The following is a 15087-nucleotide window of genomic DNA, read 5'->3' as shown; positions in this document are numbered from 1 at the left end:
AAAAAAGAATATTTTTATATTTTAAATAAACTCGTTTCATCCTCATTTTTGAAGAACAATGAATTCCATTTTTCTTTACAAAAATGTCGCAAATACAGCCTAAACTTTTTGTTTACGTTTTAACTGTTGAAATATGAAATATCCAAATTTAGTTTAGTCCAAATAGATAATCATAATAATCCATAGTTAAGACTTTAGGACTGAAGCGGTACTATTTATTGTGAGGTATGATGAAGGTGTCTCGGTCTGTGCTGTCCATGTATTTCGTCTCCTATTCCATAGGCGAAAAATCTCGGTCTTGTCTTAAGTTGCTTATCAGGTAAAGCTACGCTTCCTAATCGCTCTTAATACATGTATACATAAACACATACAACCATATGGCTCATCGTTCTTAATAAATAAATATTGAATGTATTATGACGATAACTTTTAATTATGTTTTATATTTTTTGCTGAAGAATATTTGAGCTGTGGATATACATGTATCGCACTTGATGATGAAAGTAAATTGTAGAATTTTTAGAATTCCGTCAGTTAAACTCTAGGTTAACACTTATCTGCAAGAGTTAATAAAATGCAGGCAATGTATTTTATAGTGACAGTGGTTACCGTGTAAAGGACTTTAATTTTGGAAATATACGTAACAAAAAAGATTTACAAGATAAAAAAAATCTTTCAATAACAAAGTATAATTTTTTATTCTTGGAAATTAAAATTAGTATCGGTAGCTCTAAAAAAAAATCGATAATATTTGAAGTGTCTGACTTTTTTTATGCGTATAGAAGTCCAAGCATGAAATTTACAAAAATTTATTTTATTTCTTGTAAAATTTACTTTGATGTTACAGTTGAGAGCTGGATGGGGGATAGCCTTGTGCTAATTAAAGTTGATCGACGTCAGATGGGATCTTACTTGTGTATTGCAAGTAATGATGTCCCCCCTGCTGTTAGCAAAAGAGTCACCTTACATATTAACTGTAAGTAAAAATGAATTAAATAATTTAACTGTAAGAAATTATTAATTTGGTATTTTATAAGTAATGCAGTTTAAACATAATAAGATACAATCCAATGACTTAGGTACTATACATTTAAGTGAAGTAACAATCAATTATCTGTACATAGATCTTGCAGCTATGAAGTGAATATATGTATACTTATGAGCCATATTCTTAAAAAGCCACAATGTTATAAAATACTGGACCAAATCATAATGACCACCGTTTACGGATAAATTCAGATTCACTCAGAAATTTCTGTATGTGCCTGAGAAAATCCCAGAAGTCTTATATAAGAGTGGACGATGCTAGGTTTTCTCATTTTATTCTTTAAACATTAACTTAAATCTAATATCTTACTCTGCATTTAATGTCGTATTAAACACCTTGATCGGAGTTCCTTAGAAGAAAAGATTAGAACCTTTTGAAATGCGGCGCTATAGCAGAATGTTAAAAATCAGATGGGTGGATAAAGTGACAATGAAGAGGTGTTGCGGCAGATTGATGAAGAAAGATGCATTTGGAAAAATATAGTTAAAAGAAGAGACAGACTTATAGGTCAAAGCATCCTGGAATAGTCGCTTTAATATTGGAGGAACAGGTAGAAGGGAAAAATTGTGCAGGCAGGCAAATTTTGAATATGTTTTTGAAAATTGTTAGGGATGTAGGATGTAGGAGGTATACCGAAATGAAAAGACTGGCACTAGATAGGGAATCTTGGAGAGGGGCATCACACCAGTCAAATGACTGAAGACAAAAAGCCCAAATTTCCTTTTATTATTTTCAGTTACTCGTCCATTAACGTCCCGTAAATGTTTAATTTTGTACATTTGATTTTATAAAACTGAGTGCTGTACCGCCTGCGCCATTTATAACCAACTCAATTGCCCTTTATATCAAGAAAACCTTTAAAGATCATTTAAATTTTAAATTATTACTCTTTAAGAAAAATATAAGTGACTCAGGATTTATCGAATTCTTTTAAATATTCAGGGTTTACTCTACATCAGCATCACAACGCGTTTGCTTTATTTTTGGGATTGTCTGCTACTTAGTTAATGTATAAATTTAATTACAATTATATTATTTAATTTTCGAAATAAATTTACCTTTAGAATCATGAAGGCATGGATGTAAGTATATAATAAAATAACAAATTTTAATCCCGTAGAGAGTCAGATCATATAATTAATTAACGGTTTCGTGGTTTAGAAAGTAATGTACAAATTGACATGCTTCAGATATAATCCAATGATTCCCATGCTTTCCGTTTAGCACACATCAAGTTAAAATTTAAAAAAAAATTTCATCTAGATTTTTTTTAATAATTTGATCTTTTAACTGTATATTAATATCTTTTCATCAGAATTAAAGAAACGTCAGCTACGCCTGTCGCATTCTTTCATTTTCATTGTATTTCTGTCAATGAAAACTGTCATGTTATTTTAATTTAAAACTTTAAAAAATCATCTCGTCCGAACCAGAAAATGCGAGACCACATTCAAAATCATATGAATCTGGGTTAAATAATTAGAAAAATCATACATTTATAGCAGAAATATAGTTTCACATAATTATTTAAAAAAAAAAAAAAAATAGTAGTTAAAATAAAACCTGATATTAACTCTTGTTAAAGAAAGGATATTAGACATTATTAATGAAAGAAAAGAATTAAAAAAATGAAAATCGATAGGCTAGGATTCTATCAATCTCTAATTATCTCCTAATATCTTTTCTCATTATTCAAGAGAATAACCATACAAGATAAAAGTTGCTGCTTTCTTTCGTTATAAAATGTTTTACTTTTTAAAACTTTTCTCATAAAGTTCTTTTTCAAGTATAAATGTAGTGTATGTATGTATTTTTTTTTTTTTTAGTTTGTGTACATTACTGGTCGGTGTTAAGATAGTTAGTTTTTAAACAACCTCATGATGACATTAATACAAGCATAATTAAAACTGTAAAAGAAGTATACCTCGTTTTTGTATTTATATAGCATTCTTTTTGTACATTAAACAATATTTATTGTTTAAATAATTAACAGTCTTTCATAATGTTCTGTACTTACACATACAGAAGCAGAAAACTCGATTCGCCAGGTCCCAATTAACACTATCATTTTATAACCGAATTTCATGAAATAAAAAAGTTTTTGAAAGAAAGGATTGTCTTATCAGATTTGCATTTGATTACTTTATTAATTTTATCAACAAACTACTTATTTATTGTCAAAGTTAGAAATACTAAAAATATCGAACATACGTAGTTATACATTGAAATGCATAGAAACAGGAGATTTTAAAAGAACTTTTGCATTAAACATAAACTATGAAATTATAGTAGAAATATGTATAATATCGTAAAACAAGACTATCCAATATTTACATCGATTAAGAGATGTGTATCTAATGGCAATATTCTATTGACAATATTCCTTCTTTGTATATATTCTTCTTAACATGAATACAAGTTCCAAATAATGGGCTATATCATCTTACCAAAAGATCATAGACTTCATCTCGAACCTTTACCTCCAATTCAATATTTTTAGGAGATGAAAAATTTAACTCATTACGATCTATTATCTTAGATTAACGGCCTAGGAATATATTATTACAATAAACGATGCGATTTTGAAAATATGACCGTACTTCTACTTTCTGTACCCGTAGTTGTTCTCTATCTCTAAAACCTTTTCTTACCTATTACAAAGATAGAAAATTTTCACTCAAAAGATCAAAAAATTCTTTACACCAAAACTATTTCAAAATTTTTTCCCTGAATTTATTATTAAAATGGCCTCTAAAGAATAGTAATAATAATACATTAATGGTAAGTGGTAATAATTTACCACTTTAGTTCAGTCTCTCCATCCAATATACAAATAACATCCTGCTTTCCTAATACATTTCTTCCGAAACAGAAGAACTTAATACTCCCCAGAATCAGGCATGAACCTAGAAAATGTCCAATGGTTTTCTCCTCTTGATCGTTGCATATAGAGCATGTACGTCTTTCGACCTCCCTAATGTGTAATTTTTAAGGATAGAAGCCACCTTTAAATTAACGTGAAAACTGTACTAATAAAATATTTGTTATTTAAGTCATTTATGTAGTTCCTTAAACCCAAATTTAAATATAATTTCTGATATATATCGTAATACTACTCCCAACTCTCTCTCTTTTTTTTCTGTTTAGCCTCCGGTAACTACCGTTTAGATAATACTTCAGAGGATGAATGAGAATGATATGTATGAGTGTAAATGAAGTGTAGTCTTGTACATTCTCAGTTCAACCATTCCTGAGATGTGTGGTTAATTGAGACCCAACCACCAAAGAACACCGGTATCCACGATCTAGTATTCAAATCCGTGTAAAAATAACTGGCTTTAGTAGGACTTGAACGCTGGAACTCTTGACTTCCAAATCAGCTGATTTGGGAAGACGCCTTCACCACTAGACCAACCCGGTGGGTTATACTGCTCCCAACTAGTCCTCTCAAACCACACATTTTTTACATCTTTCCTTCATTTTCTCTAGAATAACATTAAAATGACACTTCCATATGCTTCTGTTGTTTGTAATAAACACCTTATTTAACTCTAAATTTCTAACAACAGCCATCCACTCTTTGTGCCATCCTACGCCTCAACCTGCTATAAAAAGTAACCTGTAGTTGGGAAAGGATAACGTTTTCAATACGTACTTAAAATAAACTTCTAATATTTCCCTATAGATAAGTAGAGATTTGGTTTCAAAGGTGTAAAATAGAATTAGTATTACGCGGTAGCTCAAATATCTTTTCTAGAAAAAACCTTCTGTTTTTGTTATTTTCTCTGTTTATACCCTAAACTTGGGCCCCGTATAAAACTATCATTCCAAAATCAGCGCAGCGTCACATAATTTCCGTTTCCCTAATATAAGGACATCATTTCCAAGGATCAGAATTTTTTAAAAGGTATTTATGACGAAATTTGCTGAATTAAATTTTTTTTTAAATGACCTGTGAATGACAGACAAGATGAGAGTCGGATTCTCAGATACTTGTAATTATTCATTACCTTATTTAAACTATTTCCACTCCACCATTTATCGTTCGCTCTCAGCGTCACTCCCCGCTTTGATGTCACTATTTTCGATTTTTCTAAACCTTAAAATTTTCATTTCTCACAATATTCCCAAAATTTGTAAAAAATAATTTGAAGCGTTTTCGGATCCGATACAAGGAGAACATGGTCATTTGCATATAGGAGTAATCGAATGATTAGACTAGGATTCAAACTACGCCCTCTCTCAGTTCGTGAAAGTGTTTACAAAAAAAAGCGAATAAAATCGATGAGAACAGGTACCCTTCCTTAAACCGGTAACCATTGTAAAGAAATCGGTCACATCACCCCTATTTCTGATGAGCTGAAATAATTTATTTAATCCTAAGCAGAAAAGGTCATATTAATTTGTTTCTTCCATTCTCATAGTCGCAATAGATGTAAAGCACCTGAAGTACAAGAGACATCAGTCATGGTTCCTTTCCTTGAGAGTAATCCTCTGAGGGACCAATCCCTATGATGAACGGAGTGAATATATCACTTTACGGTTGATTGTTAAGTTACATTCTCTAGAGGTAAAAAGCTAATTTTTCATTTTCATTATAAACACAAATAAGCAGTTACAAGCCATTTATAGTCAAGATTAAACAAAAAACTATTTGTTATAAACTGTATTTTAGTGAGCACGGCATCTCTATAGGAAGCAGAATATTTAGTTTAATGAGAAAAGATATGCGAAACCATTTTCCTAGTAAACCTGGTATGGAATGTTTACTATTCTTCAGAGTGCTTATGCCATTTTCGAAAGTTACATCACTCGTACCAACTATAGTAATTATAGCAACTAACACATACATAAAAAACAAAAGAGGATCCGTACTCCTGACTGAAATTACAAAATATTCCTAACCTTGTTTAACATTCAATTTGATTTAATTTTAACCCCATATTAGTTTTCAATGAACTTCATTCTCCAAAAATAATTAACAAAAAAAACAGTCAGAAGTGGACAGATCCCAGTTTCTCTGTTAAAAATAATAAGAAAAGTATGCTAAGAAGATTTATTTCTAACGTAATCTTCCTACGTGAGGTATTTTGCTAGAATGCATCTCGAGAGTCAAACATATAAAAATCACCAAGAAGGAAGTTAGAACTCCATTTGAAATTTAAATGTATTTTAAAAAGAATGATTTAAAATTTGATTATTTTAAATCTCTTATTACTTACAAAGATTTGTTTAAATCGGCCAATACTTTTAAATCTTCTCTCACTTTATTAGCTAGTTACTGAAGCGATATCAAAGTGATAAGTGCAAAGCAGTGTCTCCCAAGAAAACGTTATAAAATTTCTCTAGAAGAAAGATTTCTGAAAACTTTACTATACTTCAGACACAGTTTGGGAATGAATATAAGTCATAAGCCATAGGAACGCGTGAAAATTCACTCGCAATATTTCGACAAAGAAAGGAATACGGGAAAACTAACTTCATTCTCGAGACCGAGAACGTTTGTTACTTTTCACGATACACTTAAATATGATAAGACCATTTCATCCGATTGCCGAATAATCATTACAAAACTGTGACATAAATTAGGAAGAGGTACAGATTTAATGGGCGTGGAATTGCGTTTCAAAAAATTGGATGTAAGGGTTTCATGTCTTCTTACACAAGAGCACAAAGGAAAAGATTGAGCGGCTCACTTTCTTCGATATTCTGAAAGATTAAGGAGAGGAATCTTGTAATTTTGTTTTTACCTATTATGAGATTTTTCTCCACCAGTTGAATCGAACAGTATAAGCACGGATATTATCCCCGTTTGCAATAATTGTGGCATTTAAAGGCAATACTCTGGTGTGAAATTTTGGGTCTCTTTATTACAAAATAAATTCTCGCGGGAAAAATAAATCTCCACAAAATCAATTCAAATCACATCATATTAAATCACCTTAATAAAATATTAAGTACATCATACTTTTAAAATATTTATTATTTCTGTATATATTACCATGTAAAATATTAAGTCCGTCAAAAATTTTGAATGAAATTTTATGTACAGAAATGGTTTGATGGTTGCTTGGTATGGTCCAAGCAACGAATCCGAATCATGTCGAATATGAATCATGTGATTGGTATTCGACAGTCATGTATTAATTAAATAATAAGTATAACATGAGTATTCATGTTATACGTATCCGTACTCATGTAGGCGAATATGATCCTATAATGACATTAAATTTCTATTATTTTTTTTTTATTTCTATGTATTTATAATATTACTATATTTTACCAAATATGCAATCCCTTTATGAAATATATGTATTTATTCATAATAGTATACGGCCTGAGTAAAAAATGCTGGCCTTCGTGGCGCGAGTGGTAGCATCTCAGCCTTTAATCCGGAGGTCTCGTGTTCCAATCCCGGTCACGCATGGCATTTTAACACATGCTACAAATCATTCATCTCATCCTCTGAAGCAGTACCTAACGGTTGTCCCGGAGGTTAAACAAAAAAAAAAAAAAGAGTATACACAACAAATTTTATGTTTTTGTAATATGGGAATTTTATGTATCGCTTTTATCTAGATCTTATTTCATTTTTTTATTATCACTTTTATATTTTATAAAGTTGCTAAGATCAAGTTTTTCCAATGATTACCTTAATTTTTCCAGGAAAATACTTGGGTAGTTCCTTTTTTTTTATTCGTAGATTAGCATACACTACCTGTGTTACTCATTACTGAAGCGATTTATATAATGTATATTATTTATGCAAAGAAAATAACCCGGATTTATGTTCGATAATCATAACATTTGTTTCTTCAGCAATTTTGGCTACAACTTTTTTGGATTGAAAGACCGTTATTTATAAAGAATTAAAGTTCATAAAAAATCTGTATTATTATTTATTTCTTAACAAAAACACAAGAGCGTTCCAGCTGAAGAGTAAGCGGAGATTCGTTTCATTCTTTCCGACAACACTCTTTCTCGCATTGTTACATTAACGTTAGCACTTGTGTTAACTCTCAAATGATCTTTCTTTTTAATCTGCGCCGATGTTTTCCTGATGTGGTTTTAACTGGTTATCAGTAAAAAATGAAGAAAGCTTTCGCTGAAGGAATTTTTAAAACATTAAAAAATTATGACGAAACCACTGAAGCAGCTGGCTTGAGAATCCACCGAAAAACTTTTTGAAAAAGAACTCTAAAAGCAAAGGAAGAGTTGCAATGTAGTTAAGAAGGCTACAATGAACACAATAGATTTTAATAGAATAGATTTCAATAGATTTTAGTTATTTTATATATAAATAAAATTTACAGAAAGAAATCCTTGCTTACAACTGAACCAACCTCTAAGATAGGCTGCATTATACTTAGTGCAGGTTTATAACTTTATCTTATCTAAAAAGTTGATCTATTAAAAACTTTTAATAGATAGAATTTAATAAAATAAATTTAATAATTATATTTTCATCAGCCTACTTTCTATTAAGAATTGACTGCTGCCCAACTTTAGTTACTTCTTTAACACGATTATTCTGATTATTGGAGCAAGGCTAAATGAATGAAAATTATTATTACCAGCTGACCATTACGCTCGGATAAAACCAGTAAATGAATCAATTATTAAATTAATATATATATATATATATATATATATGGTTTTTCATTTACATTAATACGATTAATTTATAAACACTCGGCTTAAATTTAATTTTAAAAGGTCTACACCTATTTATTAGATATGAAATCGTAACCTAGGTAATTGCCACAAAAGAAGAGATCATAAAAAAAATTGGAAAAACGTTTCAAAGATAAAAGACCGCAATGGACTACACTTGTACTAAGGGCTACTAATATGTTTTCCGTCAATAATAAAGTTGATTGATTCAGAAAGAGCAGTATATAAACATTTACGGAGAATTAATGACAACATTTATCTTTGCAAATTAAAGTGTCAAAGAAATTACCACCCGTTAATTTAAATTGAAGAAAATGGCCCCGTTTTCATGACTGAAAACTTCTAACAAAGACCATTCTTAACATAAACGTGAGACTTATCAGAAGATCACTAAATACAAAAAAAGAAATTATAACAAAATAGTTTTTACCATATCATTAATATCAGACTATTTGTATGATAATTTATAAATTTTAACATTGTCTCTTGTCACAGTATATAAAAATTAACTTCAAATTATTTGTTTAAAGTATAGCTTTAATTTGATTTAATTTAACTTGTTAAAATTAAATCACGTGATTTAATTTAAATGAACATTTCACATATAAATTATATATAGATATATATACACTTCTGAAAGGAATGCGCTGTTCTGTGAAGCTATTTTCAAAGTTAAATTATTTCACTTGGCATTTGTTTACTGAAGTATTAAATATTTTTAACAAATCATTTATTACAACTTCAAAAACTGTTTATCAAGACAATTAAAACTAATCAGTTTGATTTTGGTTCCATATGAATGAAAATTGATTTGCAATCCCTGGAAATTTTCTAAATTTTAAGTAATAAAAGAAAATATGTTATAAAATAATATTCAAGTTTTAATAATTGATTTTTAATATTCTGCCCATCTTGCACGTAAATATTTAAATATGTATACTTCATATAATTTTAAAATCTAAAATAAAATAAGAAAATAGCATAAATTGTATGAAAAAAATCTATATATATTTACTTAAATTATTAGTTCCTTATCCAATTAAAAAACTTTTATAGCATGTTTATTAAAAATTTTCCTATTTAAAAATAAATTATATATTTTTTTACATTATTATTTTTTAAATTTATTTTTCCTCTATAAAGAAACAAGTAATGATCTAATGGTGACGAATCAAGTGAATGTGGCGAATGTTTCAGAAACTTTATACTTTGCCATATGCATATACTTCTTGGCCAAAATGTATCGATGTTATTCTGGCAATGTCTTTAGACTCATGTGTTGCCAAACACAATAATGTACGCTCAGATCGTTGTGTAGGAAGCTCACATTGATATTCCAATTTCTGGTGTTGTTTGATCAATAAAATTATTTTAATCACATCGATCAACCCTTATAACAAACTCAATATTTTCATCATATGTCCTGACAAACAGTCGCTTAATTCCAAAAAGGTTGCCTATTCCACCTTTAAGAAAGCACATGTTATCCACAAACATGTACCGTTTTCACATTGGTTTTAAGCTATCTATAATACCGACATTCGAAACAAAACGCAAAGTAGTATATTTGTTTTTTGTTCAACGACGGAATTTAACTGTAGAAATATCATGTTAAACAAACATTTCACTCTTGTTACTTCAGAGGAGGAAACAAAAACGAATATGCCGGAATATTCTAGAAAAATGAATTCTGACTTATAAAATAATAGCTGTCATATTAAAATTTTTATTTCAAAGAGTAGCTAAGATTCGTTGAGCTTCTTGAAGCTACAATGTAATAAATACAAGGTAAAAGCAATTCTGGACTGTTTGTCTATTTTAATTGTTAAATAATCATCATCAGTAAATATTGAGGGAATATTATATAAAAAGTGAAATAATAATAATTATAATAAATATTTTTTTAAAAAATAAACAATAGCAGTAAAATATTATAAAATGATTGTGTAATCAAAGCAAAAATTACTATACGTCGTAAAACGATAATCATTGTGTATATTTTACTTGAATTTTGAAAACGCTTTCAAAGAATCGGTTTTTAAAAAAAAAAATATCTTAAGTATTGTTTATTGGTTAGTTAATATTCAGTATTATATCTTCATTTACAATATATAATTTTGACAATAAGTAATGATGATGATCATCATCATCATCATCATGAATAAAAATTGAAGTAGCCACCTAGCGTTAGTTTTCGGAAAATAATTTTTTGTGTACGATCAATTGCTGAGGCGTAAAAAGTAGGTCCCCTACGGATGAATTTTCTACAGAGTAATATTTCTATATACAAAACCGACACTTGCTTCTTTCGGTATAAATAAATATTCTTTACGTACAATATATAATTGTTTATAAAAAATATATGTTAAAAAAAATGTTATTTCCATAATATGTTTCATTTAGTTTCTTTACAGTTCTTTCCTCACACTCTCTAATGTTTCAATTTATATTGCTACAAAGAGCTAATGGCGTAATCCAACGATAATAAACATATTGAAACTAACTTTAAATATTTTTATGTAGTAATTTTAAATAAGGCCTGCTTGGGATTCTAAGTGAACAGAAGTGATAAAAAAGAAGAAGAAACTTAAAGAGATAAGAAGTAAAAAAAAAAGAATAGAAAATCGGACAATGATAGATGAACAGATTAAAAAGGATAGTCAGACAGATGACCAGATTCGTTCATGCTTCAAGTTGCTTCCACAGATGGGAGCGCGCACGTATCAGCGAATAGAATGATTGTGCCCTTACTTATTTGTGTCTGTGTGAGTATGCGAGCGTACTTGCGCGTGTTTTGTATAAGTATGTCGGTGGGAGAATTCGTATTTTTGTGAGTATCATTTGAGAAAGTTCCCAGAAAAAGGATAGATATATAAACTTGAATCTGTTGCCTCAGAGAATAATTTTTCATCAGCTTAATAGCGGTTGAACTTGACTTAACATCGCTTATAAATAAATACATCAATCAATCTTTCGATCGTTTCTAAGTTATTTGAAAGACTGTTCGTTTGTCTGCGAATGCCAGTTTTCTCTTTACTGACTTTTTTCATGTTATTTGAAGAAATTCAGGTTTATGATTTTATAACATATTTTGCCCATATGTTGGTTCGGTAGGTATGTATTAAATGATAAATTGAACTGAAAAAACCGGTTGAAATTTTCAATAAATTAAATATTTCCTACTCGAAGAGAGTAATTATTTTTATACTTACGTCAACAAAAACGGATCCATTTAAATGTATTATTCATCTCTGTGTACGATAATTAATAATTGACTGAATTAAAAGAGAATAAATTAACTTGAAAAAAATTCTCTAATCAAATAACTGATTAAAAGTTAATGCATTCTTATTTTTAATAAGAAAAATAAAGAATACTAAAAGTTATCGAAAAATAATGGGAACAGTAACTTTCTTAATATTTTCTGAACTTGAGTGAAATTGGGAAAGTTTCTATTGAACTTCTTTACCGACGCATCTTCAACCTCTTTCTTTAACCTTTTTTTCTTTCAATCGAAATTGAAGTTCATAATCACACCTTTGCCCATACTTACCCTTTTTATAAAACTACTTTTATTTTTTTTCAGACTTTATTTTAGATTCTAAGAGTAGTTATCGATAAACTACCAACGAACCCTGGAATTTCATTACGATGTAACTTCCATTTCACCTCAAAAAATAGAAAACAATTTAGCTCTGGAATTTTACCATCATTACAAGAAACGAAATTTACTACAAAATTACCACACTAAAGACTAAAATTCTTTAAAGTTTATACTTTTGATTTTATAGTTTCTATGATAATATTATACTTAAAACAATTCAACAAGATTTAATCTCAACCAAATTATAGCTTTAAAGAGATATTCGGAGATATTGTTTGCATAAAATATATGATACAAAGACATTTTAATGCGCTGGAGTAATACGATTACAATCTCAGAAAATGACATATTTGAATGTTAAAATACGAATAATTAAGAAAAAATCTTATATAAATAGTAAATTCTAATGTTGTCCAAACTCAAATTCGGACATTATTTTTTGATAACGTTTAGTATTCTTTAATATTTTATTGTTTTAATGTTTTCCTGATTTTGAACTTTGCTGTAAAATTTACTCGTCCCTTTTCTGTTTCTTTCACACATTTGTGGTGGCAGACCCTTTCAACCTGTGCTAAAATCTCTAAGAGTTATTCTTGATAAATAAATATTGTCCTGCAGTCTACGGGGTAGAGAGAAATTCTTTCGGGATTTCAGCACTCTAGCACCGAGAAAAATAAATCTCTAGTGCATTTAGTATCATTATTCTAACCCAGAATATTAAAACAGTAAATAAGAACTACTAAATTAATAACCATGAGCAGTACTCTAAAACGTCTTGTCCAAAAAATAAATTTGATTTAAAAGAAAAAAGAACTGTTTTGTTTGGAAGTTCTTCGGAACAATCAACGGGATCCCCAGGACTTTTACAGAAAATAAGGAATAAATATAAAAGAGTAAGAAGGAAATTTCCACTTTCAAGATCACAAAAAGATTGTATTATTCACTTTCATTACTGAAATTTCATTACCAAAATATATCATCCTTTGTTTTAGCCGTTATCAATGAATAAAAAACTTTACAAATTAACTTATTTTACGAAATGTCTTAACACTCCTTGTTAAATAAAGTATCCCAGCTTTTCAGCGGATACTTAGAGTTTTCAGTTTCATTACATTAATATTTTTAAGCTAACTAAAAGATTAATTACTTCTGATTATAGGTTATATTACGAAAAATTACTTAAATTATGGGATTTATAATTTATATATATCTTAAAACATTAAGTTAATATAATGTAATATCATTAAATTATACAGACCGGTAAATGGTTTCTTAAGAAAAATTTGTAACTGACAAATGGTTTGGTGTGCCATAAATATTCCCATAAATATGAAAAATATGGAAAATGACCTCTCATAAATATTTTTAATATTTATTATTACTAGAATAAAAACCTATCTCTAATAATATTAAATACCGTTTTAGATTTATTATTTGAATCCTTTAAACTAGATTATTTCTTAATATTTTAATTAAAATATATGAAACCTATGCAGTTGTTCTTAGCACTGAATTGAATTGGATAATGATTTCAATGGCAAGGCATAAGTTTGCTTATATTAGAAAAATAATATTTAATTGATTATTTATTGTAATAAGCTATATTATACGTGCGCTTTATTTTCGGTTTTGATCTGAAAACAGAGCCGTAAAAATTGTAAAGTTTTTGTGAAATTAATGGAGAAATAATCTTAAAGTGTTCAATATCCTTCTTTTCAGGAAAGTTAAGGGAATAAGAGGATAAGGATAACAAAAGAAACTCTTTAAGTAATAACGGAAGAGAAAGAACATCCTAATCATTCTACACAAAACCATATAAAAAGAATAAAATGTTAAACAAAAATTTTAAATAATTTAAACTACAATTAATTTACAAACTAAGCAATTTGTCTACTTTGATGAGTTCCCGATTTTTTCTAGGTACAGCAATTTTTGGTTCAACTTATAATTCCGTAAAATTTGTTTAATAATACTTATACAAATAATAAGTTAGTTTTTTATTATTCAGCTAGTTTTGCAAATAAACTTTCTCTGCATTTATATTAGGAATTAATATTTACAGCGCTTTTAAGTATAGAATACTTACATTTAAGCCATCATACGGAGTCTTTGGTAACCATTTGATAGAATTCTGGAGAAAAAACTAGTGACTTTGGCAGTAGTTATGGCTCAGTTTGATTATGGCTCCATATGAATGAAAATTGATTTACAATCCCTGGAAAAAATTAATTAAAATTGGGTTCAAGTACAGAGATAGAAGAAAAATTGCTAACATTTACAGGAACCAAACAACCACAGTTATAATTGAAGAACATAAGAAAGAAGCCAAAATAAAAAAGGGAGTCCGACAAGGATGTTTCCTATCTCCGTTACTTTTTAATAAATACATAGAACTAGCAGTTAATGACGTTAAATAACAATTTAGATCCGGAGTAACAGTACGAGGTGAAATGATAAAGATGCTACAGTTTTCTGATGATGTAGAAATTCTAGTTGACAGTAAAAAAGATTTAGAAGAAACAATGAACGGCATGGATGAAGTCCTACGCAAGAAATACGGCATGTAAATAAACAAGAACAAAATTAAAATAATGAAATGTAATACAAATAATTTAGATGGACCACTGAATATAAAAATAGGAAGAGAAGAGATTACGGAGGTAGAAGAATTTTGTTATTTGGAAGTAGAATTACTAAAGATGAACGAAGCAGGAGCGATGTAAAATGCTGAATAGCACAGGCGAAACGAGCTTTCAGTCAG

The 15087-nt window shown here is 29.0% G+C and overlaps 1 protein-coding gene across 1 annotated transcript in view; it reads left to right on the top strand.

Annotated features, from left to right (window-relative positions):
• LOC142318111 (neurotrimin-like) overlaps positions 1-15087 on the top strand; it is a 345553-nt gene that overhangs the window by 219946 nt on the left and 110520 nt on the right. Inside the window, exon 5 of the mRNA XM_075354646.1 lies at positions 848-976. Coding sequence (XP_075210761.1) covers positions 848-976 — 129 coding nt within the window. The remainder of the gene's footprint in view (positions 1-847; positions 977-15087) is intronic.

This window comes from Lycorma delicatula, chromosome 1 (genome assembly GCF_047948215.1).
Source record: "Lycorma delicatula isolate Av1 chromosome 1, ASM4794821v1, whole genome shotgun sequence".
NCBI classification, from domain to species: domain Eukaryota; kingdom Metazoa; phylum Arthropoda; class Insecta; order Hemiptera; family Fulgoridae; genus Lycorma; species Lycorma delicatula.
Note: the sequence above shows the minus strand (reverse complement) of the source record. Positions and strands in the feature narration are given on the sequence as shown.